The following is a 24,856-nucleotide window of genomic DNA, read 5'->3' as shown; positions in this document are numbered from 1 at the left end:
TATATTTTAATTTGCCATTGCTTTGCTTTAACTGCTATTTACATGTTTTTTTTACATTTAAGCAGATTGTTTAATGATAAAAATATTTATCACCACATGCTTTCTCAGGTTTGATGTGGAAATTTTGAAAGCTGACAGCTCTGTTCGGTGGGGCACATTTTGTATTGCCTTGTTATTCCACGCGTGAGCATTCGTGCCATTTTTTTTTTAATACAGACAATTGCTTTTTTCCCAGCATTTTATTTTTTACTCAGTAATTGGACGTTTTCCAATGTAGTGAAGTAAATTACTTGTGTCAAAATGTACTTGAGTAAAAGTAAAATTACTTAATTTAAAAACTACTTTAAAAATTACAAATTACTCATAAAATCTACACAATTACAGTAACTTGAGTAAATGTAGTAAAAGAGTAAAAGGAGGGTTAACTTGTGCTTTCTGAGGCTGGTAACTCTGATGAACTTATCCTGTGCAACAGAGGTAACTCTTGCTCTTCATTTCTTGGGGTGGTCCTGATGAGAGCCAGTTTCATCATAACGTTTTGATGACCTTTGCAACTGCATTTAAGGAAACTTTGAAAGTTTGCTAAATGTTCCGAATTGACTGGTTTTCATTTTTAAAGTATTTACAAGTGATTGACAAGACACAGCTGTTAAAGTCTGAAAGTCTAAACTCCAGGTGACTCTACCTGATAAAAGCTGACTGAGAAAATCCAGCCAAAACTTTCATCTAAGCAAGAGGTGCTACTTTAAAAAATGTGAAATATAAAGGATATTTTGGTTTGTTTGACCTTTTTTTTCATTGTTCGGAACACTTCAGTATTATTTACAATGCAGATTTTTGTTAAATAATAAAAATTTGAAGTGTATCCAAACATTTGACTGGTACTGTAGTTCAGGATTGATAGTATATCTATTTAATGTAGTTAATGGATCAGCAGATTAGCATCAGGCAAACTGCTGAACGGCTGCTTCTTCTATTAACTTAGGAACCACTCAAAATGACAGAAAAGTCTCACAGACAGAGAGATTAAGTCTAGTATTGGGCTACACAGCATTTTGAATGGAGATTTTCTATTGAAAGAAAAATATAGTCTACAATTAGGCTTAGGGAGACCAGCCTAAAGTGTTCAGGCAGCGACCTCTCGCTCATAAGTTATTATAATAAGCAGAGTTTGATTGAGATGAAGAGACAAGGTTGGATGCAAAACATTTACAGATTTATTCAGAAAATGATTACAGTTACTACAGAAATAAGAATCTTTTTATTTTAATATAGAACAAGAAAGAAAGAAAAACAACAAAAAAACAGATATTTTTTTTCTCTACTGAACTTATGAGTTGCTGTAGTCCAGTTTTAACCAAAGCAATGCAAGCAAAATTTAACTGATTTTTCACTAATAAATGTCAGTCTTACATTAATCTAAAACTCTTATTAGCAGTAAACATTGTGATTTTAACAAGCTAAGAAAAATAATTAATAAATGAAGAGTAATCCAAAACATATCAAAGAATAATCAGACAAAGAAAATAAAATGTATTTAAACAAGCAGGAGATATGTAGAGCTGTCCCTGAGATAAGCAATATTCTTATATCATTACAGTTATTTTACTCTTTGTAAGAGCAGTAAAACAATAATATTCAGCATTAATTAAAGCACATCCGATCAGAACTAATCTCTGACCAGGATGCTTGTATATACAGCAGGTAAAAGTGGCCTAAAGCCCTATCTGGACGGGATTAGTTTCTCAGGGGAGTCCTGGGGTACTTTTCTTTTTTATGGGGGTCCTCTGTTATTTTATTCTCGTTCGGATTGACCATGTACGTGTTTTTCTCAGACATCCTCTTAGAAAATTACACGCTGAATTATCTACTGTTTTTTGCTGGACTCTGTGGTCCTCCGGTAATTTTATTTTTTACTTTGGGTGAGCGTTTCCATGGAGATCTCTGTAAACAAAACAGCGAGTGGAAATGGAGGAGCTACTGAACGTGATTTCATGTGACCTAGAAAACCAAAAAGCTCACTGGTCCTCCTGTTTTTTCAATTGCAGTCCGTATGCAAGAGTTTTATCACTGAGTAGATGTGTGGAATATTTTTCACAGACGTCCCCCTGAGAAACTAATCCTGTCCGGATAGGGCTTAAATCTGAAGAACTTTTTTAAAGCTATTTACACAGTCTTTTTATGTGACCCATATCTGACACTTGCCTGAAGATTCTCAAAAAAAGTAAAGCTTCACATGAAGTTTCGGTTTCATAATTGCAGAGCTATCACGCTATAGAGAATTCAGGCTCTCTGTATAAAGGACACATTATTAATTCTGCTCTGGCTGTTTAGACTGTGTCACATTGCCGCAAATCAGATGTGCATCAAATTTCAACACTACTTTATATATAGTTTGTTTGCAGAGTGATTTTTGAGCCAGAAACCACATGGAATCCAATATTTGCTAATCAGCTTCAAACCACATTTTAAATGTACCTGTTTCCATTCACACTACCACACATATTGTATAATGAAAAAAAAAAATAGATTCAGGCCACTTTTACCTGCTATGTGAACATAGCCTCTTTAAGATCTTAAGATCTTTAAGATCTTTAAGCTGGATCAGGATGGTACTATACTACTTGACTTTTGCACATTTAAGGTCACTCCTCATTTTTTTTATACTTTTGAGTTCATAAACCACCTTGCACCACAGGTTTTTGTTTTTTTTGTCTTTTGTTTTAATCTTCGTGACGCGAAAGACCTCGTACGGGGGGACTAGCACCTCGCTCTCAGTTGGGAATTTTGAGTATTTTGTCACATCAGCTCCGAAACACGTCTCCACTTCAAAACACGATTTATCACCAAAACGAGATGGAGGCTCCTTTAAAGAGGTGGAGGTGAACGAGCCGAATCGAATGGTTTTATTGCGAACGTTTGTTGGGAATTTAGCGTTAGTTCTGCGATATGTGGTTAAACACCCTTTTGTTTTGCGTTTGAGTTGTTGAACGGCATCAGTCAGATAGAAAAACAGCGTGTAAAACTGGAAGCTGTTGGACTTGTAAGCTGCTTTTCCTTTACGAGTAGCAGCGTTAAATTCTATATATGAACAATTCTTATTTATCTCAGGATTCCCTGTGTACAGGTAAATGGCTGCGCACTGTTTTTTGAATGTTTCCTCTTTAGAACATTTTTTTGCATTCAGTGCAATTTTCCAGGCAGCAGCAAAGCCAGGAGTCTTTTTTCTTTCCTGTTTAGTATACTTTGACAGCACTAATTTTTCCATGGCATCTCTGCAGCCTTCATAGGAGTCATCCACAGAGTTTTCAGCCATGTCCAGGGGGTACTCCATAGCACTGATCTGTATAGGAGAAATAATAGAAATAATCATAGCAACAACAGTATTGATAATAATAATCATCATCATCATTGTAATGTGAATTATGTGGTGTTTTGAGGTGTTGGGTAGGAAGCAGGAATAAGGGACTCTACCAGAAGGCTGCCTTTTTAAATTAAACATCTATATTTTTTTATTCTTGCTGTATATCATAAATATATGAAACCTACCTTCCATATGGATATAGAAGCAGCAAGAGTAACAGCAGTCATCAGCAACAGCACACCAACCACACACACGGTCATCTTCATACAGATCATGTCTTGTCTTTTGTAGAAAACTACAGTCTGCAGAGAGAAATCAGAGACTTGGAGAAACAATTCAAGGATGCCTGACTATCAAAATCAATGAGCCTCATCCTGCACGACCCCAAACCTAACTATGGGTAAATTATAAACCAGCCTCAAATCAGAACAAAATTGGGGCAATATGGAAAATCCAAATAATGAAAAAAAAAAAAAAAAGAGTTCTTTACATTTACTTTTTTCTTTAATACATTGTCCATATTATTTTATCAACTAGTACTAATTTTAGGATGTCTTTATAAAACAGGCTCAAATCAATGAAACAAAATTTAATATAAAACAGATGTTCTCAGTGGTTAGGGGCCACAGAGAAGTATTAGAGCAATCTCTTCTATTAGTGCATATCAAAAAGATTTAATATAATTGAAAAGTTACTTTATTTCAGTAATTCAGTTGAAAATGTGAAACTATATATTATATAGATTATATAGATGTTTTACACACAGAGTGGTCTATTTTAAGCATGTATTTCTTTCTCAATGAAAACCCAAAAATCAGTGACTCAGAAAATAAGATTATTATAAAAGACCAATTGGTACTTTTGGCAGTGTGGGCAGTGTGCCAAGTCCTGCTGGAAAATGAAAGCTGCATCTCCATAAAAGTTGTCAGTAGCAGAGGGAAGCATGAAGTGCTGTAAGATTTTGTGGGAAAACAAAACTGCACTGACTTTAGACTTGATAATAAAACACAGTGGATCAACACCAGCAGATGACATGTCTCTCCAAACCATCACAGATCATCAGTAAATTGTAGATTTCATTTGTAAATCAAGGAAGTCTGGAGGAAGAGTGGAGAGACACACAGTCCAAACTGCTTGAGGGCTAGTGTGAAGTTTCTACAACCAGTGATGGTTTGGAGCTGGTATGTGTATATATTTTTATTATTATACTATTTATCATTATTTGGCCATATCTTAAAAAGTGGTGCCTGATAATAAAAAAAAAAAACACAATGAAATGTTGAGCCTCCAATAAAAACAGTTTGAGAACTGCTACTTTAAACACTTTAACACCATAATTACACCAGTATAAAGGCAGTTTACTGACCTGCTGTGGTGAGGACAGGGTCCAGTCAGCTCCAGCTTGCTGTGATAATGTTGGCTTTAAGATTTCAGGATGAGCTCAGGATGGTAGAGACGAGTTCAGTCAGACAGTTCAGCTTCAGTAAAATCTGAACTAAAGCATCTGAACAGAGATCTGTTCCTCTGTTTAAATATGTGGTGAGTTCACGCTCCACTCTAAAGAAGAACTCAGCTCTAAAAGACCACTGCAGGTCTTTGGTTTGTGACGTGTTTTTTTTTTTTTGGCTGGTGATTGACAGACAGCAAAAAGCATCACATTGACCACAAAAACACACACAGTCATCCTCTTGTAGATCCGGTCTGCAGAGAGAAAGCAGGGGGTCTGTGAAACTCATCAAAAAAAAAAAAACACAGTCAAAATGTACTAAAGGAGGGTTGGGGCAGTGGCAAACTCAGGCTGTTTAAAGGGCAGAGGTAAAAACATTAAAAAAAAATTAAATAAGCATCTACTGCATGACATGGGGCATGTGGCTAGAAATTAAAACAAGAATATATGAATATATGAAAGTGTGTGAAACTGTGTGCCATTATTGACCATTTACTTTGTTTTGTACAATCAAAATGCAGGTCTTGGGTTCAAGTCCCTATCTGGATCATAGACTGTATATAAGTATGGACAGAACGTCCCCATTCACTCTCATTACAGCGTTTTGAAGCCAAAATATGGGCAAAATGGAAGCAGCCATCTTGTGTGTGCTTGCGCAGTAGAGGCAAATTGGAGCCAGAACTGGTGTGGCAGAGGTGGGAGGCGGGGCCATGAGACTGCCCAAACCCCACCCTCCCAGTCAATTACTCTTTGCGTTTTATCATCATTTTCACCAAACAAGTTACTTAACCCTTGTGTGGTGTTCATATTTTTGTTACTCGTTTACTTTGTTACTTGTATTTAATTCAGCAAAATTAAGCAATTCTACATTAAAATGCTTTACACATGCTTGCTTCACCTAAATTGCAAGCAATATAAACAGCTTACATGGTTAATATTTTCCCTTTACCTTTCTTATGTTACATTTCTTTCAAAATGTGCTACTCTTTTTTATTCGTTTTTTAATTAAATGTAAAAGAAAATGAATTAAACTCAAGATATGAGTAGAAAATTTGTTTAGTTTCAAATTTACAAATGAAGCAATGTTTATTAACCCCTGGCCAAACATACTGTATGTAATATAAATGTGTGTGTGTGTGTGTTGTGTGTGTGTGTGTGGGGGGGGGGGGGGGGTGTACAGTGTGTGTTTATCGAAAATGTGTTTTGATATATGTTTCTCACAAAAAATGAGCCAATGCCAATGAGTTTGAGTTAGAAAAAAAAAAAAATTTAGTATCATTTGATGAAAAATTAAAATGGGTCCCACAGACCCGAACACCACACAAGGGTTCACTTAGCAAACCTAAGTTGGTTAACCTAGTTACCAGTTGGTTCCTGGATGTGTAATTTTAGATTAAAGATTCTGCCTGAGGGTTTTTTCCAGGGACACTGGTTTTCTCCCACAGTCTAAAAACATAAAGATCAGGTAAAATGGGATACTCAAAATTGACCTGGTGTGTATGTGTGTGTGTGTATCTATATACACAAATATTGATAACATTTCTGTCCTGGGTCAAATTCTCAATGGCTGAAGCAATTCTCCAGGTGGACGGTGGTTTCTGGTTAAGAGTATGCTGTGCGCAATTGGCTGACACTTTGTGGCAGTGTTTATAATTGTGATTTTTACACCCCTATAGGGTACCACTTCACATTCAATCCACTGGTGGGCACTTCTCCATTAGTGGAGCACATATGTAGAGAGTTCACCTTGTTTTTCATCAGCTGGTTTTCAGCTGGTATTTAGCACTACATCATATTGCAGTTTGTTTAATAAAAAAAATGACATCCCCATATCTTATTGCAAGAATAGGTACTCTAACAGATACCACAGATCAAAGTGGGCATCCTTTGGCATCTCCAAGTGTCCTTTTGGGCATCTCCAAGTGTCCTTTTGGGGATCTCCAAATGTCATTTTGGGCACCCTAAGTGTACTTTTGGGTATCCCCAAGTGTCATTTTTGGGCATCTCCATGTGTACTTTTGGGTGTCTCCAAGTGTCCTTTTTTGGCATCTTCAAGTGACACTTTGGGCATCTTCAAGTGTCATTTTGGGCATCTCCAAGTGTTATTTTGGGCATCTCTAAGTGCCATTTTGGGCATCTCCAAGTGACCATTGGGCATCACCAAGTGTCCCTTTGGGCATCTCCAAGTGTCTTTTTGGGCATCTCCAAGTGTTATTTTGGGCATCTCTAAGTGCCATTTTGGGCATCTCCAAGTGACCATTGGGCATCACCAAGTGTCCCTTTGGGCATCTCCAAGTGTCTTTTTGGGCATCTCCAAGTGACCATTGGGCATCACCAAGTGTCCCTTTGGGCATCTCCAAGTGTCTTTTTGGGCATCTCCAAGTGACCATTGGGCATCTCCAAGTGACCATTGTGAATCTCCAAGTGTCCCTTGGGCATCTCCAAGTGTCTTTTTGGGCATCTCCAAGTGTCATTTTGGGCATCTCTAAGTGTCATTTTGGGCATCTCCAAGTGTCCCTTGGGCATCTCCAAGTGTCTTTTTGGGCATCTCCAAGTGACCAATGGTCATCCCCACGTGTCATTTTGGGCATCTCCAAGTGTTATTTTGGGTATCTCCAAATGTCCCTTTGGGCATCACCGGGTGTCCATTGGGCATCTCTAAGTGTCTCTTTGGACATCTTCAGGTGTCTTTTTGCGCATCTTCATTTGTCCTTTTGGGTATCTCCAAGTGACTTTTTGGGCACCTTCCATTGATCATCGTGCATCTCCAAATGACAATGTGGGCAATTGGGCATCTCTAAGTGTTATTTTGGGCATCTCCAAGTGTCATTTTGGGCATCTCCAAGTGTCATTTTGGGCATCTCCAAGTGTCCTTTTGGGCATTTTCAAAGTGTTGTTTTGGGTATCTCAAAGTGTCCCTTTTGGCATCTCCAAATGTTTTTGTGGCATCTCCAAGTGTCCTTTTGGGCATCTCCAAAAAGTCTTTTTGGGCATCTCCAAGTGTCATTTTGGGCATCTCCAAGTGTCATTTTGGGCATCTCTTAGTGTCATTTTGGGCATTTCCAAGTGTTCTTTTGGCCATCTCCAAATGTCGTTTTGAGCATCTCCAAATGTCCATTGGACATTTCCAAGTGTCCTATTGAGCATCTCCAAGTGTCCTGTCGGGCATCTCCAAGTGCCATTTTGGGCATCTCCAAGTGTCCGTTTGGGCATCTCTAGGTGTCATTTTGGGCATCTTCAAGTGTCTCTTTGGGCAAATCCGAAATGACCTTTTGGGCATCTCCAAGTGTTCGTTTTGGCATCTCCAAGTGTCCTTTTGTGCATCTCCAGGTGTCTCATTGGATATTTCCAAGTGTCATTTTAAGCATCTCCAAGTATCATTTTGAGCAGCTCCGAAAATTCTCTTTGGGCACAGACCTGCTAAAAGTACCGGACGAAACTCATTCATGTGTTCATTTATTCAGAATTTTCCTTTACTATTAGAATGTTTAAGAAAGTATTTTGTTAAAAAGAAATGACAATTGCCCTGTTTGTATCCGCTGTTCTACAATAAATTACATATTTTAGTTAATTGAATTGCATTTGTATACAAATTTTATATTAGAATATTATACTTTTCTTTTGTGTGCCTAACAGAGAGGAAACTGGAAAGGTTAAGCAGCTTAAGCAGTCTTATCAGATGAATCGCAGTATCAACCCAAGACTGATAAATAAGATATTTGTTTTTAATTAATATATGAAGAGTTTGATTCCAAAACGCGATAAACGCCATTAAAAAAAAAATGAGTTAGAGCCAGAATCAGAATGTTATGTGACCACTCTTGAAAAGCCATCAAAACGCCACATCCGCTGTGTAATACTGCCCTGTTTTCTTTCTTTCTTTCCAAAACGCGATAAACGCCAGTCTTGTTTTTCCGCAGAACGCCACATCTCCACTCATCCAATCACAGGGCAGCATTCCATGAGCTATCTAATATAAACACGCGCGCTGTTGAGCGTGCCGGTATTCCGTGTAGCCTACTTTCACTTTCGTTTTTCACTCTCAAAGTCCGCGAAAATGAACGGGTTTTGATGGTATATAGGAGCCTGTTCGTGAAGCAGTTATTGGAAAAAAAGAGAAAGCCATCAAAAAAGTCTCATGGACGTGAAAAGGTAAAGAAAATGAGGCATTCAGGAGGGTGGGGGAAATGCCCGCTGTCATCTGCAGTTCACACACACACACACACACACACACACACACACATACACACACACACACACACACACACACACACACACACACACACACACACACACACACACACTATACTACACGACACTACACACTATACTACACTACATTACACTACAGCACATGAATGTAACGTGATTTTGGGGATTTTATAGTGTTAATGTCTTGTTCTTTAATGAAATTTTGCACTTTTTCGAAAAGAAATGTTTTGAAATTTGTGTTTTTAGGCCCAATGGTTAAACTATTATATCCAGATGTACAATTTACTGTTATTTATTATTGTATTTTGCACATTATTAGTAAAAAATATATATATATATATTGATGCCAAAGGATATATAAGACATTTGAAAAAAAAAAAAAAACATGGCATGGATTTATTGCGTTTTGCGAAAAAACTAATTATTTTTAAAAATAAATCTTTAAATATTAAAATCTTGATTTGATTTTTTTGTGTTATTTTAACCTTAGTATGGTATTTGATAGTTTGAAACAGAAAACAGTGTTTTTCAGCCTACCACTTTCTTGCTAAAGAAAACCCTTTTTTACTCAAATTGATAAAAATGAATTTATAGCGTTTTGGAACCAAACTCTTCATATCTTTATTATTCTATATTAAATACCTGTGTGAAGTGTGTAATCACCTGTACAGAATATCTCTGGCGCTTCAGCTCTGTGTTACTTTACCTCCCTCTGGTGGTCCCGTAAGGACTGACTCTTTAAGTTCATACTCTTCTCCCAAAAAAGTGATTGGTCAGACTGGCTAAATTACCTGTCCAATCACAGTTCAGGAATAAAGGGTAATTATTAGTGGTAATTAGAGCGCGCTCTCTGTTCAGCTGTGTGAGGGTGTTTCAGTCAGAGACGCGGAGCTGGATTTGTTGTGGGTTTTAAAGGCCTCGGGTTTCTGTGGAGCTGAGAGACTGTAAGTAGAGAACGTTTAAGTGGTTGAATGTTTATTAGATGTTTGTTGTTTTGTTTTTAAAGTTGTGTTTTTAATGGTTGCTTAGAGAGTAGTTTTGTGGCGCGCTGTGTCAGGCTGGCCTCCTGTTCATGCTGGCCTGGTTCTGTGAGAATATTTTACTGTACTTAATAACTACTGTTCATTAATGAATGTTAAATCTAATTAATATTTTATTCATCAATTACTTGTTTTCTTTATAGATTGGTTTTATTGTTACTTAATCCTTGTGCAGGTAAATAGCTCGAAATGCTCATCTATGGAGCGACAGAATTGCTTTACCGTTCGAACATGATTTTCTGTACTAAATATAAACTAAATATTTCCTGTACTAAATATGCTAGTGCATCTAAAAAAAAAAAATCGAATATCATTGAAAAGTTACTTTATTTCAGTAATTCAGTTCAACATGTGAAACTCATATTATATAGATATATTACACACATAGTGATATGCCTTGTGATATAAATAGACCTTTTAAATATGATCTTTATTGTTGTAAACCACACTTTATATTTATGCTTTGACCATCTTGGGCATAATAAACCTTGTTTTTTGTTGTTATAATTAATTATATAATTAATTGTTATTATTTGTTGTTGTTGTTGTTATTATTATATATTTAGAAAAATCAACAGGGCACTGTGGACTGTGGTTTGTGTGTGTGTTTTTTTTATAGCCATGTTATGTATAAGCACAAATGTTCATTTAAATTTTTTATTCAATTATTTGTAAAATTTTGATTGCTTCTTTTGGGCTTTTAATGCAGTACTTTTAAGTCTCTACTCAAATGAATGCTGTCCACCTAAATTAATGCATAATTAATTTTTCAACAATGACATCTAAAATGTTGTTGTTGTTGTTGTTATTATATATTGGGGAGTAGGTAACATTTTACATGGATGGTTCATTTATTAATTATCATTCAATTAAATGTTGATTAAATGCATCTGAACTCTTAAATGTAAATGATACTGTATTTAATGTAACTCTACACATAACCCCAATTCTATATTCTAACCTTTAGGAGTTTGGTTTAGTGTTGGATGTTATTTTAGGTAATGTTAGGGTTAAGATTTATTGTTGGTTTAATGTAAGGTTTAAGGTAACTATAAGAATTAAATCATTTACATTCAGCTCAGAGTTCAGCTGCGCTTATTATGACAGGTTCAGAATGAGAACCATGAAGAAGCATGTGTTTTTAAGAAAGCAAATATTTAAATACTTTGGATTACTTTTGGTATCACTTTATTTGGATGGTGCATTATAGATGCCTTATAGATGATCACCTGACATTCAAATTAATATCTAATGACCTATAAACAATATTAATTGTAATTTAAAGATCATTTCATGCGAGTGAAAATTGAATAGCATAATAATGCATATACTCTTAATAAATAATAAAAAGTCATTTTAACTGTCAAAGCTTAAGAAGATGAGGAGACAATGTTGGAGGCAAAATGTGTCGAAATTTATTGTGAAAATTATTCCAGTATCAAAAGACATGAAATTATATGTAAATACCAATAAAAATTAAGGATGGAGGAAAAAGCAACAAAAAAATGAAGTTACTGTAATCCAGATCCTCCCAAAAGAAAACGTAAAGCATCAAGCATAAATCATTTAATTTTTACTATCTAAACTGTAACAGCAGAATACTGTGTGATTTTAACAAACTAATACAAATAAATAATGCAGATTTTATTTTAATAAAAAGTGAAGAGATGTACAGATCAGAACACAGGCCAATCAGACAAAAGAAAGAGTGCATGCTCTAATATTAATCATTTCTGGCATGTATTTAAACAAACAGGTGATGCATGGTTCTGGCTATGTGATCAGCACTGTTATAGAGGGTATTCATTGAGGTCACTTTTCCTCCCACTGAGTGGCAAAACATTCTAACCCATGGCTATGTTTCTTAGGAGAATCATACAAACTGGCATTTTTAAAAATTGCGTATATGCTCAGATTATTGGTGTACGATATGTACAAAAAATGTGATTTTAATCACCCTGTTGAAAATTCCCATATTGATGTGAAACGCTATAAAATCAGATTTTAATTTAGTTTAAGCTCCTCAAAGGTTTTTTAGAAATTAATTGGTTGTATTGATTTTTCACAGGTTAAGAAGTAGTTTGATGTGGGTTCACTGTGGATCTCTACCTCACTCTGCCTCACTCTACCTCCAGCTTTTTACATCACATGAGCACAGTCTGCATTGTGAGGAGCCTCCTCTGTTGCTGCAGGTAATACAACTTAAGTGTACTGTTATTTAAAATATTATCACCTATCTTTTGTAGGGCTGCAACGATTAGTCGATATAATCGACAATGTTGATTATTTAAATTTGTCGACTACAAATTTCATTGTCGGCTAATCTTCTTTAATTTGTAACAGTACAGCATAACACATAACAGTGTTGGGGACAGAAGTGCAATGGGAGATGGGTAAATGGATCACATACACAGTTTACGCTCAATTTACCGTAGTTCATATCTCTAGTGCCAAAACACATCAGATTACATAATTACTCACTAAATATCAATACTTTCCACATTTAAACAACACCCAAACATTTAAATGGCCTTTTAAATCTCATGTTCAGCTGTTTCTGTTGTTTTTAGAGATAGAGGACATGGCAGAAATAATCATTGACTAATCGTCTAATCGAAAAAAATAATCATCAGATTAGTCGGCTACCAAAATAATCATTTGTTGCAGCCCTAATCCTTTAATGTGTTTATAATGAAACCTCATAAAAAATAATAAAGCTAAAAAATATGATTAATTTTAGGCTGCATTAAACAAAGCCTGAATGCATACACACGTGTCTGGATTCTAGTTAATTCTGTAAATTGTAGCAATCTATTAGCTTCTTTTCTCAGTGTGCAAAATGACTTTTTTGCTTTGATTTCTTTTTATATATATTTTTCTTAAATCTGTGTTTTAAGATTATTTTTACACAACAGCTCTTTCACGTTTTGTATTTTCAAAACATTCATTCACACTGAACGTTAACGCTGCCACTCAGTCTGTCTTTTTGCCACTCAGTGGGCATAACCACAGCACCTCCTTCTAACTGTGATATCTCAATCATACCCTCTATTACATCATTACATTAATTTAGTCTTATACTAAGTGATATGCAAATCAGTAAGATAATATTATGCAGTATATAAAAAAATCAAATAAATTTCTTAAAGACAGAAGATCAACTCTAATCTAACTAAGATCTATATCGTCGCTGTCCTATGAAAAACACTTATCTCCATTTTTGTTGATTTTTAGTTTACTACATAATTTGAATAGACAAACTGTCTCTTACACTGTGCCAAAATGTATTTATGAACAGACCAAAAGAAACTCTTAAAATGACCTAAAATTAACTTTTTTTATATTGACTTTCATTGAAAGTTTACAAGGTTTTTTTCTCTCCTGTAAAGTTGCTGTTTTGCAGATAAGTGTTTTTTTTTTTATTGGACAGCGACGATATACCAGGATCAGTGTATGTTAGGGATGCAAATGATTAATTAGATTTAGACTTTAGATTAATTGTCGATTCAAGAGGTTGCTCAAACAAAATGTATTACTCGCGATTAATTGCTAGAGGGTGCTGCTGTAGTAACTTGAACAGAGCGTGAGAACGAGAGGTGAACACGTCTCTCGAGAGACCAGGGTTGAAAACAAAATGAAGCGGTGTGGGGCCATTTCAACATTGTTAATGTAGGCAAAGAAGTCAAATGTTCTCTGTGTAATGCCATATTGCATGGCACCAGTGCCCCTGGTCAACCTAAAATCACAGCTACACTGGGAAGGTGAGCGTGTGATGAGAGAAGGGGGGAGGGCATTACAGAGAGGATAAGCAGCATGATCGAGAGAGATTTGATGCCAATCAACACAGTTGACGGTACAGGATTTCAGGATCTCATTGCGTTCCTAGAGCCAGGCTACAATATTCCTTCGAGGCCATCAATAACCTCCCGCCTCGAAGCTCGCTACGAAAAAAAGAAGAGTGAGCTAAAAACAAAGCTAGCTGCTGCTACTGCTGTAGCCCTGACAACAGATTGTTGGACGGCTCTAATTAATAGCCTAGATGCAGTTTCTTCATGATCTATAGGCTCAATAATATTCTGTTTGTCTCTCTATTTAATTTCTCCTATTCTTTTTTTTTTAAATATATCTAATGTTTCAAATGCAAGAACTGAGCCAGTCCTTAATTTATTTCTTTTTTTTATTTTTATTAAAGAATGTATTTTGTTATACCATAAAAAACATGTCTGCTTTATTTTCCTAATGCATAATTACTTGAGGAATATAATTATCATAATATAATATATACTTTTTGAACTCAGTGTTTTAACTATTTAGCTGGAATTTTTAAGGCCCTAACGAAACACTGAAATTCAGGTGAAAACGCCGCTTATCAGTTAATCGAAAGTCGATCGATGAGATCAATCAACTAATGATTAATGAATTAATCGATAATTTGTATGTCTAGTGTATGTTCTGTTTATTTTATTTTATATTGTTTATTTATTAACCCACACAGCAGTGATCAGCAGGACAGGGATAAATTAGGATGGAACTACTTGATTTTGGCACATTTAAGGTCACTTCTAATTTTTTTGTCGCTTTTGAGTTTATAAACCACCTCACACCATGTGTTCTTATCAATCTTCGTGACGCGAAAGACCTCGTACGGGGGGACTAGCACCTCGCTCTCAGTTGGGAATTTTGAGTATTTTGTCACATCAGCTCCGAAACACGTCTCCATTTCAAAACAGGATTTCTTACCAAAACGAGATGGAGGCTCCTTTAAAGAGGTGGAGGTGAACGAGCCGAATCGAATGTTTTTATTGAGAACGTTTGTTGGGAATGTATCGTTAGTTCTGCGATATGTGGTTAAACACTGTTTTTGTTTTTGTTTGAGTTGTTGAACGGCATCAGTCAGATAGAAAAACAGCGTGTAAAACTGGAAGCTGTTGGACTTGTAAGCTGCTTTTCCGTTACGAGTAGCAGCGTTAAATTCTTTATATGAACAATTTTTATTTATCTCAGGATTTCCTGTGTACAGGTAAATGGCTGCGCACTGGTTTTTAAATGTGTTGTCTTTAGAGCATTTATTCAGTGCGTTTTTCCAGGCATTTTCGAATCCAAGAGTATTCTTTCTTTCCTGTTCAATATACTTTGACAGCACTAATTTTTCCATGGCATCTCTGCAGCCTTCATAGGAGTCATCCACAGAGTTTTCAGCCATGTCCAGGGGAAACTCCTCAGCACTGATCTGTTTAGGAGAAAAGACAAAAGTGCATGAAAATATTCATAGTAATATTATTAATAATAATGAATTTAATTTGTACATTATCATGCTGTAAATGTGACGCCAACCTTTCTTAAGGAGACAGAGGCAGCAGAAGTTACAGCAGTCATCAGCAACAGCACACCAACCACACACACGGTCATCTTCATACAGATCATGTCTGGTCTACAGACTGCAGACAGAAACCAGAGGGTTTAAGAAACTGATAAAAGATACTCAATCATAAAAACGTATTCAAGAAAATATTCCAGTTTGCAATTATATTTATTTTAGTGCTGTCAATTAAAATACTAGTATATACCTGTGTGTTTGAGGAGAAATAAAGCCAATGTGGGGCAGTGGAATAAAGAATGCATGATAAATTGTATAGAGAGAACTTTTTTTTTTAGTTTGTTGTGAACATCTCAGCTTGGTTGTAATGATTTATGAATTAGAATTTAATTTGCTGAGTATAAAAGAGCATTTTCACACCTGTAGTCGGTTTCTATGATCCGAATCAGTTGATGAGTTTATTTTCTTAAAGTGTTTTCTCCATCTGTTTGGTTTGTTTTTACACAGGCATTAACCTAAATGCACCAAAATGTGCACCAATAAACTATGTAAGAATGTTCTCTCCTCTGATTGGTCAGAGCAGTCTGGCGTAGGGGCAATAAAACAAATATAGTGAGAAGATTCTGTGTTCCAGTGCATATAAGTGTGAAGCTGCTTCAACACAGAACGCTAAAGATTTGCCACAGTGTTGCTGCTACAAGCAGTGAATGCTGCACATGCCGCGCTCTTAGTGTTTAAACAGCATGGAGCAGCAGAGACAGTGTTTGTTCATAACAGTATATTATGTGGCTAATATATCAGATTAAACTACAGCTTATCAGCAGTTTAGTTCAAATAAAAATAAGTATATTTGACATCTTGGTCGGATCGAGACCAGATCACATTCTTACCACAAGCGAACTGCTGCAGAAAATATTTTTTTGCGTAAATTTTCGTGGTGTAATTAATTGCATTAAAAAAATTAACTCGTTACTGATTTCAAATTAATCATGTGTGTGATACTTCACTGTTGTGTTTGTGTTGTGTTTTTTTTTTTCTTCACATTTTTCTGTATTTGCTTCCCGATTTGGAAGCCCATTTACCCCGTGACTGGACTTATGAACTCAAGAGGGAGTTTTTGAAAGAATTAAAGAATATGCCATGGCTGATAAATTTGTATTATGTATCGTGAAAAAATTTAAATAAATGTTGATATATTATTTTTACTTTATTGCCCAGCTCTGTCAGCACATGATAAAGTAAACCAAGAGTGGTGGTTTTAATACTGATTATATCAATGTTGGTATTCAGAATTATATTGTATAATGACAATGCATACAATAATTTTTTTTTTAACTAATAAACCATGATTGTTGTTCTGTTTCTTTTTACAGGTTGATGAGGTGTAAAAGGAGACCAGACCCTCTGTCTCATTGTGGTGGATCATCTCTACAAGGCTAAGAAAGGTAGGAACTCTTGGGTTAAAACATTTATTTCAACAAAATTTTTTTTTTAGACAGAAATTAATTGGTTCTAACTCCAGTGGGATTAGTGTACCCATGTTTTATGGTAGGATTGAGCCAAATCAGCTGATTTATTCTAATGCAGTTGATTATTTTAGTGTGAAACTGTATTAAAGAAATGTTGAATAATAATGACAACTCATAAAAGCATATTAATGAGATAATGGCAAAAAAATCTGTTTCAAAACTCCAATAAACTCTAATAAATTTAACTTAAGCTTAAAACAGTAGTAAAACACAGTGTCAAACAAAACAAGATTTTAAATTATAGTAATTCTACAGAAACAATAACACCAGTATAAAGACAGTTTGCTGACCTGCTGTGGTGAGGAACGGGTCCAGCAGGGAGATCGAGCTTGCTGTGATAATGTTGGCTTTCAGGATGAATCAGGATGTAAGAGACGAGTTCAGTCAGACGGTTCAGCTCCAGTAAAATTAGACCTAAAGCAGCTGAACAGAGATGTTCCTCTGTTTATATATGTGATGTGTTCACGCCCCACTCTGAAGAAAAACTCAGCGTTTATATACCCAGGCTAGATTTAGAAATGTTTTGAGTTTATCAGTTCTGCATTTTTTCTTACTTGTTAGACAAAGGCCATTTATCTTTATACACAGGGTTACAATGATAGTTATTTTTTGTGGACAATAAATGGTCTCAGAAATCATTGTAATAGACAATATTTTTGTAATTTTTTAAAACATTTTATGCAGCTAATAATCTGATTGTACAATCATCCAGTTGCATTTTTAAAACATTTTATAATATACTTTAGTTGAGGGTTTTTGACTGTAAAAAGTAATTCTCATTTTTAAAAGTCTTTTTTATAGCAGCGTGTCTTTGGCAGATTCTCTGTGCCATTTTATATCGTGTTTTATATCATGTATTTTATACAGTTGGTCTGTTTAGTTTTGGTTGCACACTAAAAAGCTTTACTAGGTCTTGTCCTCATCACCTATGTGAGTCTGACCAAAACAGATGGTCTCATAATGTGGTTTTGCGACATGATGCTACTGTACGTTATTTGACGGACACGCCGGTTTGCGACATGCTTTACGTTATTAAACTCACGAGAGCTGAACAATGGAGACGCATTGTTCTTTTTCTGTTTTCATTTGATATATATATATATATATATATATATATATATATATATATATATATATTGCTGCACTAAAAGGTAGGAATTCTCATTTGTGAGTTGGGTTTAATGTCACTTTGAAATGAAGTTGGAAAAAAGTAAGCAATGATATTATTTTGTCATATTTTTCGAAGAATAACTGAAAACATACTTAAATATGTTATACAGGTGCTGGTCAACGAATTAGAATAATTTGAAATAGTGCAATCATGAAATTCTTGGAATGCATTTTTTGTGCAGAAAGCAAATCAGGTGTTCACCGCACCTGTCCTACTCGTTAGACTAATCACAGAACTCGTTACCTGGAAAAAAAATTTGCTCAGCTGAGCTTTCCAAAAGGCCCATTTAGGCCATTTAACTGTGACACTGTTGTTTTATTGAATTAGAATAATGGAGAAACCGTTTCATTGAATTAGAATAAATGCTCGAATTTTTGTTTTCTGTGAAGAGTGTTCACTGTGCAGTATAAAGTCAGGGTTGAGTAGAATTTCTAAGTTGTAAAATCAATCATGGGTAAGCAGCGCGACCTCTCAACCGGAATAGTGGCTCAAATTCAAGCCCTTCGCCAACAAGGCTTGACCCAAACTAAAATTGCTGAGCAGCTCGGCATCAGCCAGTCTTCCGTCTGCAAAGCTCTCAAGAAAAACTGCAGCAAGCGCACCAACTGTTCCGGCGTCCGAAAAACTTCTGCTCGCGACAACAAGCAGCTGAGAAAGATCGCAGTCAGCAACCGGTTCAAGTCCACTTCCGAGCTCACTGACTTGTGGAACAAGCAGACCGGCGCTGACGTCTCCAGATCAACCACTTACCGTCGTCTGCGCGAACTCGGCTTCAAATCTCGCGTTCCAGCAGTAAAACCGATGCTGAACAAGAAACAAATGGAGAAACGGCTGAAGTGGGCCAAAGAACACGCGAGTGGACTGCTGAAGACTGGCAGAAAGTGGTCTTCAGTGACGAATCACGCTTCTGCATCTCCTTCGGTGACCAAGGTCCTTGTGTCGGGCGTCGTGGTGGCGAAACCTTCAACCACGAGTGCGTGAAAAGATCCGTCAAGTTTCCCCAGAGCGTTATGGTCTGGGGATGCATGTCCGCTCGAGGTGTAGGGAAACTCTGCTTCCTCAAGAAGACTGTCAATGCTGCCGTATATCAAGATGTTCTGGAAACGTTCCTGATTCCGACTGTTGAGGAACAGTTCGGCGAAGAAGACTTCATATTTCAACAGGATCTTGCACCGGCTCATGCGGCAAAGTCGACCAAAGATTGGTTCACTAAAAAACAGCTTGAAGTTTTGGCATGGCCGGCCAACTCGCCTGACCTCAATGTCATTGAAAACCTTTGGGCCATCGTCAAGCGGAAAATTCGCGACAGAAAGCCTACTACGCTGGACCAACTGAAGCAGAACATCGCCACTGCCTGGGAAGCTGTGAGTGAGGAAACTTGCGACAAGCTGGTCAAATCGATGCCGCGGAGACTTCAGGCAGTCATACAAGCCAAGGGGGCAGCCACAAAATACTGAGAAAGTGATGATTGTAATTATAATAAAAATTATTCTAATTCAATGAAACGGTTTCTCCATTATTCTAATTCAATAAAACAACAGTGTCACAGTTAAATGGCCTAAATGGGCCTTTTGGAAAGCTCAGCTGAGCAAATTTTTTTCCAGGTAACGAGTTCTGTGATTAGTCTAACGAGTAGGACAGGTGCGGTGAACACTTGATTTGCTTTCTGCACAAAAAAATGCATTCAAAGAATTTCATGATTGCACTATTTCAAATTATTCTAATTCGTTGACCAGCACCTGTATATCGTTAAAAAAAAATCCATATCGTGATATATAATTTTTCCCATATTGCCCAGCACTGTCAATGTATAAAAAAACAAATGTCTTAATTATTAAAACAAAGTTCATAAAAATATGTATTCACGGGGCATAATTTACCCCAATAATTTGCAAGCTTCAGCTCCGGGTGCTGCCATTTACTGAACTGAAAATAACATAGACATAGATACATAGATTCTGCATATCCTGTCTCCTGGTGCCGGCTGCTACGCTATGCTGAGTCTATGTATATGCTGTATATGTCTGTTATCATCAGTACAGTGATGGTGGCCTCGTTTTAAATGTCAGGGCTCTCTGGATTCTAGCAAGGAGGTATTGAGTTAATTTGAGCTGGATAACGGTGGAAAAAGCGATTTATCGGGGTAAATTATGCCCCGTCTCACCCAGTCTGAAGGGTGTTTGGACAAACTGTTAAAATTTCTGGATCTCGGAGCGCTGTGGGAGAACAAAGGTGTGCTATTCATCAAAGCTAAGTACTTTTATCATGTTTTGCTACACCAAAAATCCATTTTACACTGGAGTTCTCCTTTAAGGACTGCAGCTTTAAGTGTCTGAAGACTTTGCTAATGTATTGTAATTGTGATACTCGAGATGCATGAAGTGACCTGGTGTACACAGGGTCAAGAACACCTAGTATTTTGCTTATAGATAAATAAACTGTGAGAAGAAGCAGCACACAGACCACAAACACAGTCATCCTCATACAGCTCACGTCTTGTCTAATCCACAGACCATATACTTGAGAAAGAAACCAGAGAGTTTGAGGAACTCACTGAAGATACCAGAGAATTATAGTAGATAACTGAGCAGTATAAAGTTTTTTAGGTTATTGCTGTTTTTATATTGTGGTTTATTGCTCATTTTGTATCCTCAAATGTGCGTTTTGTACGTTGTATTCTAAGACCTCAGCTCTGTGGGAAGTTCAGCATGGTGGATTGTGTCTCTTTGTGTGCGTGTGAATTGTCAAGTGCATCTTTTGACAAACACACAAAAGGGTAGCTGTGGTCAAACGCACTTCAGTTTCTGCTCCACAGTTTCTTCTCTTTGTGCATTAAACCATGCACTTAATTATTGTCTAAAAAATTAATCTCTGATTTATCATTTACATCGTTTGTCCCTGACTTCCTCCTGTAATTTGCTAGTAACGAATCAGGGCCTGTATATAATGACTTTAATGCAGCCTGTTTGCAATGTGAACCACACTACACAGTTTAGGTATGTTCTTTTCTCTTAAAAAAAGGAAGTACATGTATTTTAACTTGTGATTTAATATTGTTATTATTGTGATTTATCTTATTTTTTATTATTGATTGACATTATAAGTCAATAATAAGCTGGTAACTACCCCATACTCCACTGTATTCCCTAACCTGCCCTATATTCCACTAGAGTCTTTAATATTATATTACCTAATAATATACGAATTTCTGTAAATAGAAAAGCAATGGTTCCTAGATCCTCCAAAATTTATCTAAAATGTGTTTAACCCTTGTGTGGTGTTCGGGTCTGTGGGACCCGTTTTAATTTTTCATCAAATGATACTAAAAAAATATTTTTTCTAACTCAAACTCATTGGCATTGGCTCATTTTTTGTGAGAAACATATATCAAAACACATTTTCGATAAACACACACTGTACACCCCCCCCCCCCCTACACATTTATATTACATACAGTTTGGCCAAGGGCTAATAAACATTGCTTCATTTGTAAATTTGAAACTAAACAAATTTTCTACTCATATCTTGAGTTTAATTCATTTTCTTTTACATTTTATTAAAAAACTAATACAAAAAAAAAAGAGTAGCACTTTTTGAAAGAAATGTAACATAAGAAAGGTAAAGGGAAAATATTAACCATGTAAGCTGTTTATATTGCTTGCAATTTAGGTGAAGCAAGCATGTGTAAAGCATTTTAATGTAAAAATGCTTAATTTTGCTGAATTAAATACAAGTAACAAAGTAAACGAGTAACAAAAATATGAACACCACACAAGGGTTAATGTCATGAGTCAATTTCTCAAGAGGGGTAGGAGCAGAGATCTGTTTTATCCACATCAGCCATGGGGACCTGGGGATCACCTGAGCAAAAATGCATTATTTTATTTATTTATTTGTTTGTTTTTGTAAAAGCTGCATCTTTAACACTGGCTGATATGTTTGGAGACTTTTAACTCCCACACACTAGTAGTTCTTGAGCAACACAGGAATGCCAGTTTTCTAAAATTACAAAAAGGTCTGAAAGCTTCTTTTTAGACTAACATTTCTGACAGCACATCGTCGCTGTCCAGTGAAAAATAAGTGTCTCCAAAACAGCAACTTTACAGGAGAGAGAAAAAACCTTCTGAATTTTCAATGGGAGTCAATGTAAAGAGTTCAGATATTTCTATTGGTTCATATATCAAGAAATTATGCCACAATGTAAGAAACAGTTAGTGTTGTTTAAATTATGTAGTAAACTAAAAATTGACAAATTGAGATTTTTTTTTTTTTTTACTGGACAGCGACAACGTGCTCTAAAACTTATAAAGGGCAATTTGTAGATTTCCTCATAAGTAACCAACATGAGATTTTATAGTATATATTATAAATGAAAACTATACAGCATATGGATTCACACACTATGCAATTTTTTTTTTATCAAAGATACCACATATAGAGGTATGGAAAAGTTAGGTCACCACTGATCATTTTCATGATTTTCCATTATAAATAAGTGGTTGTTTGGTTCAGCAATTTTAGTTAAATATATCAAATAGCAGAAGAATGCGGTGTTTTGAGAGAAGTGAAATGAAGTTTAAAAAAATTATTGCACACTTTCTGTAAATAAATCCTACAAACAAAATTAGGCAGGTGCATGAATAAAAAGGCAACCCAACCGAAAAATACATCAGTATTTAGTAGATCCTCCTATTGCAGAAATAACATCCTCTATATGATTCCTATAGCTTCCAATGAGAGTCTGGCTTCTGGTTGACAAAACATCTCCAGTTCAGTCAGGTTTGATGGTTTCTGAGCATGGTCATTAAATAATATTCAGGTCTGGGGACTTAGATGATCTGAGATGATCATTCCAGAATGTTGTACTTGTTCCTCTGCATGAATGCTTTAGTAGATTTTGAGCAGAGTTTAGTGTTTAGGGTTGTTGTCTTGTTGAAGTATCCAGCCCCGGCACTTAAACTTCAACTTTCTCACTGATTCTTGAACATTGTTCTCAAGAATTTGCTGATGTCAACTAGAATCCATGCGACTCTCAAATTTAACAAGTTCCCAGTGCCTGCACTGATCACACAGCCCCACAGCATGATGAACCACCACCAAATTCTACTGTGGGGAGCAAGTGTGACTGTTCTCACAATCCTTCACATTTGCTTATCTGAGATATTTCTTGACCTGATACAAAGTGGAAGATCTTATGATCATTCATTTGATGGACAGAGAATGAGGAAAATAAGAAATAGTGAATACCAAAAGAACCAAATGAATAAAGGACACAAAATCTAAACTAATGTATAATAGTTGATCTACTCATTTACATTTCTTGCTCAGAACTAGGACTAGAAAAGGAGATAATACAAACTTGTTGGATGAAACATAAGTAGAGATTTATTGTGAAAAAGGATTTACAGAAAGAAAAAAATGGCTTTAGAGACAATACCAAAACAAATAAACGTAATTTTAAATCCAAAGTGAAAAATAAGAGGCACAGTTTCATTTTTTAGCCCTATTTACTGTAGTAATTACTGTGGTTTATCTCCTTCCAAATCTATATACCTTATCAGTTTATATTCTGTTTATTGTTGCTTATTTATTAACCCACACAGCAGTAAACAGTAGGACTGCTATAAAAAATGATGGTTCTGCTGCTGCTGAACTGCTGATGACTTTTTCACAGTTAAGGCTACTCATCATACCATCACTTTTGAGTGTATAAACCACTTTACACCAGGTGTTTTGTTCAATAGCTGTTACATGAAATATCTCGTATGGGGGGATTAGCACCTCCTTCTGATATGTTAATGCAGAGTATTGTTCAATATCAGCTCCGTAACACGTGTAAACTTCAAAACAGGACTCCTCACCAAAATCAGTCAAATTCTTCAGATGAGAAGTGGAGGTAAAAGTCCCAAATCGCATTGTATGGTTATGAACGTCTGTTTTAAAGGTAACATTAGTTCTGCGATATACGGTCACACACTCTTGTGGATTTGGTTTGAGTTGCTGTATAGCTACAGTCAGATAGAAAAACAGAGTATAAAACTGGAAGCGTCCTGATTTGTATTCTTGTTTCCCGTCACGAGTGGCTTTGTTGAATTCTCTGTAAGTGCAGTCTACACTACAGTTTGGGTCTCGTGTGTACATGTAAATAGCAGCTGCTTGTTTTTTCTCAAGCTGACCATTTTTAGCTTTACTAAGTGAAACCTTCCAGGCATTTTTGAAACCAGGAGTATGCTCTTTTTCATATTTGGTGTATTTTGACTCCACTAACTCTAGCATTGCTCTGCTACAGTTTTCAAAGAAGTCATCCACAGAGTTTTCAGCCATGTTTAGGGGGAACACCTCTGCACTGATCTGCAGGGAAAACATTGAAAAACCATTAAAAATAAATATGATGAGAGTTTTAATATGCATAACACCTTTCCGTAAATGACCCACCTTCCTTACTGCCAAGAAACCTGTCAGAAGAAACAGCACACTGACCACAGATACAGTCATGGTCTTCCACATACAGCTTAGTTTTAGTTTTTTTTTTAAAGAACAATGCTGTAAGAAAAACAGTAGAGAGAAATCAGAAGCTTTGAGAAACTAAACGACAGTATTTACGGTGACTTTTTCACATTTTGTCACCTTACAATCAAAAACTTAAATGTATTTTATACATTTAGTATGTGTTGATAAACCAACACAAAGTAACACATAACTGTGAAGTGGAAGTGATACATTTTCAAAAATGTTTCAAAAAAAATATTCAGCCCCCTTTACTCTGAACCCCCTAA

At 36.0% G+C, this 24,856-nt stretch overlaps 3 protein-coding genes and 1 long non-coding RNA gene across 5 annotated transcripts; 1 reads left to right on the top strand and 3 right to left on the bottom strand.

Moving 5' to 3' along the window:
* Positions 1-1,269: 1,269 nt before the first annotated feature.
* On the bottom strand, positions 1,270-4,908 carry LOC111195985 (NAD(P)(+)--arginine ADP-ribosyltransferase 2-like). The gene is made up of 3 exons (XM_022684749.2): positions 4,731-4,908; positions 3,550-3,666; positions 1,270-3,343 (listed from the first exon to the last, which is right to left on the bottom strand). The coding sequence occupies exons 2-3, from the start codon at positions 3,637-3,639 to the stop codon at positions 2,621-2,623; spliced, it is 813 nt and encodes a 270-aa protein (XP_022540470.1). The 5' UTR covers positions 3,640-3,666; positions 4,731-4,908; the 3' UTR covers positions 1,270-2,620.
* A 4,961-nt stretch (positions 4,909-9,869) lies between these two features.
* LOC125802906 (uncharacterized) lies at positions 9,870-17,192 on the top strand. Its single transcript, XR_007439943.1, has 3 exons — positions 9,870-9,967; positions 12,132-12,255; positions 16,754-17,192. It is a non-coding gene; the product is annotated as an uncharacterized LOC125802906 (long non-coding RNA).
* Positions 12,950-17,362, bottom strand: LOC111195946 (NAD(P)(+)--arginine ADP-ribosyltransferase 1). 2 transcript variants are annotated; one of them, XM_022684498.2, is made up of 3 exons: positions 17,200-17,362; positions 15,431-15,501; positions 12,950-15,293 (listed from the first exon to the last, which is right to left on the bottom strand). In XM_022684498.2, the coding sequence occupies exons 2-3, from the start codon at positions 15,485-15,487 to the stop codon at positions 14,595-14,597; spliced, it is 756 nt and encodes a 251-aa protein (XP_022540219.2). In that variant the 5' UTR covers positions 15,488-15,501; positions 17,200-17,362; the 3' UTR covers positions 12,950-14,594. The 2 variants fall into 2 exon arrangements, with proteins under 2 accessions (XP_022540219.2, XP_022540218.2); XM_022684497.2 differs by having other exon boundaries at positions 15,398-15,501; positions 17,200-17,360.
* Positions 17,363-23,579: 6,217 nt separating this feature from the next.
* On the bottom strand, positions 23,580-24,575 carry LOC111195922 (NAD(P)(+)--arginine ADP-ribosyltransferase 2-like). The gene is made up of 2 exons (XM_022684412.2): positions 24,516-24,575; positions 23,580-24,431 (listed from the first exon to the last, which is right to left on the bottom strand). The coding sequence occupies exons 1-2, from the start codon at positions 24,573-24,575 to the stop codon at positions 23,664-23,666; spliced, it is 828 nt and encodes a 275-aa protein (XP_022540133.2). The 3' UTR covers positions 23,580-23,663.
* Positions 24,576-24,856: the final 281 nt, after the last annotated feature.

Source organism: Astyanax mexicanus, chromosome 7 (genome assembly GCF_023375975.1).
Source record: "Astyanax mexicanus isolate ESR-SI-001 chromosome 7, AstMex3_surface, whole genome shotgun sequence".
Taxonomy (NCBI): Eukaryota; Metazoa; Chordata; class Actinopteri; order Characiformes; family Acestrorhamphidae; genus Astyanax; species Astyanax mexicanus.
Note: the sequence above shows the minus strand (reverse complement) of the source record. Positions and strands in the feature narration are given on the sequence as shown.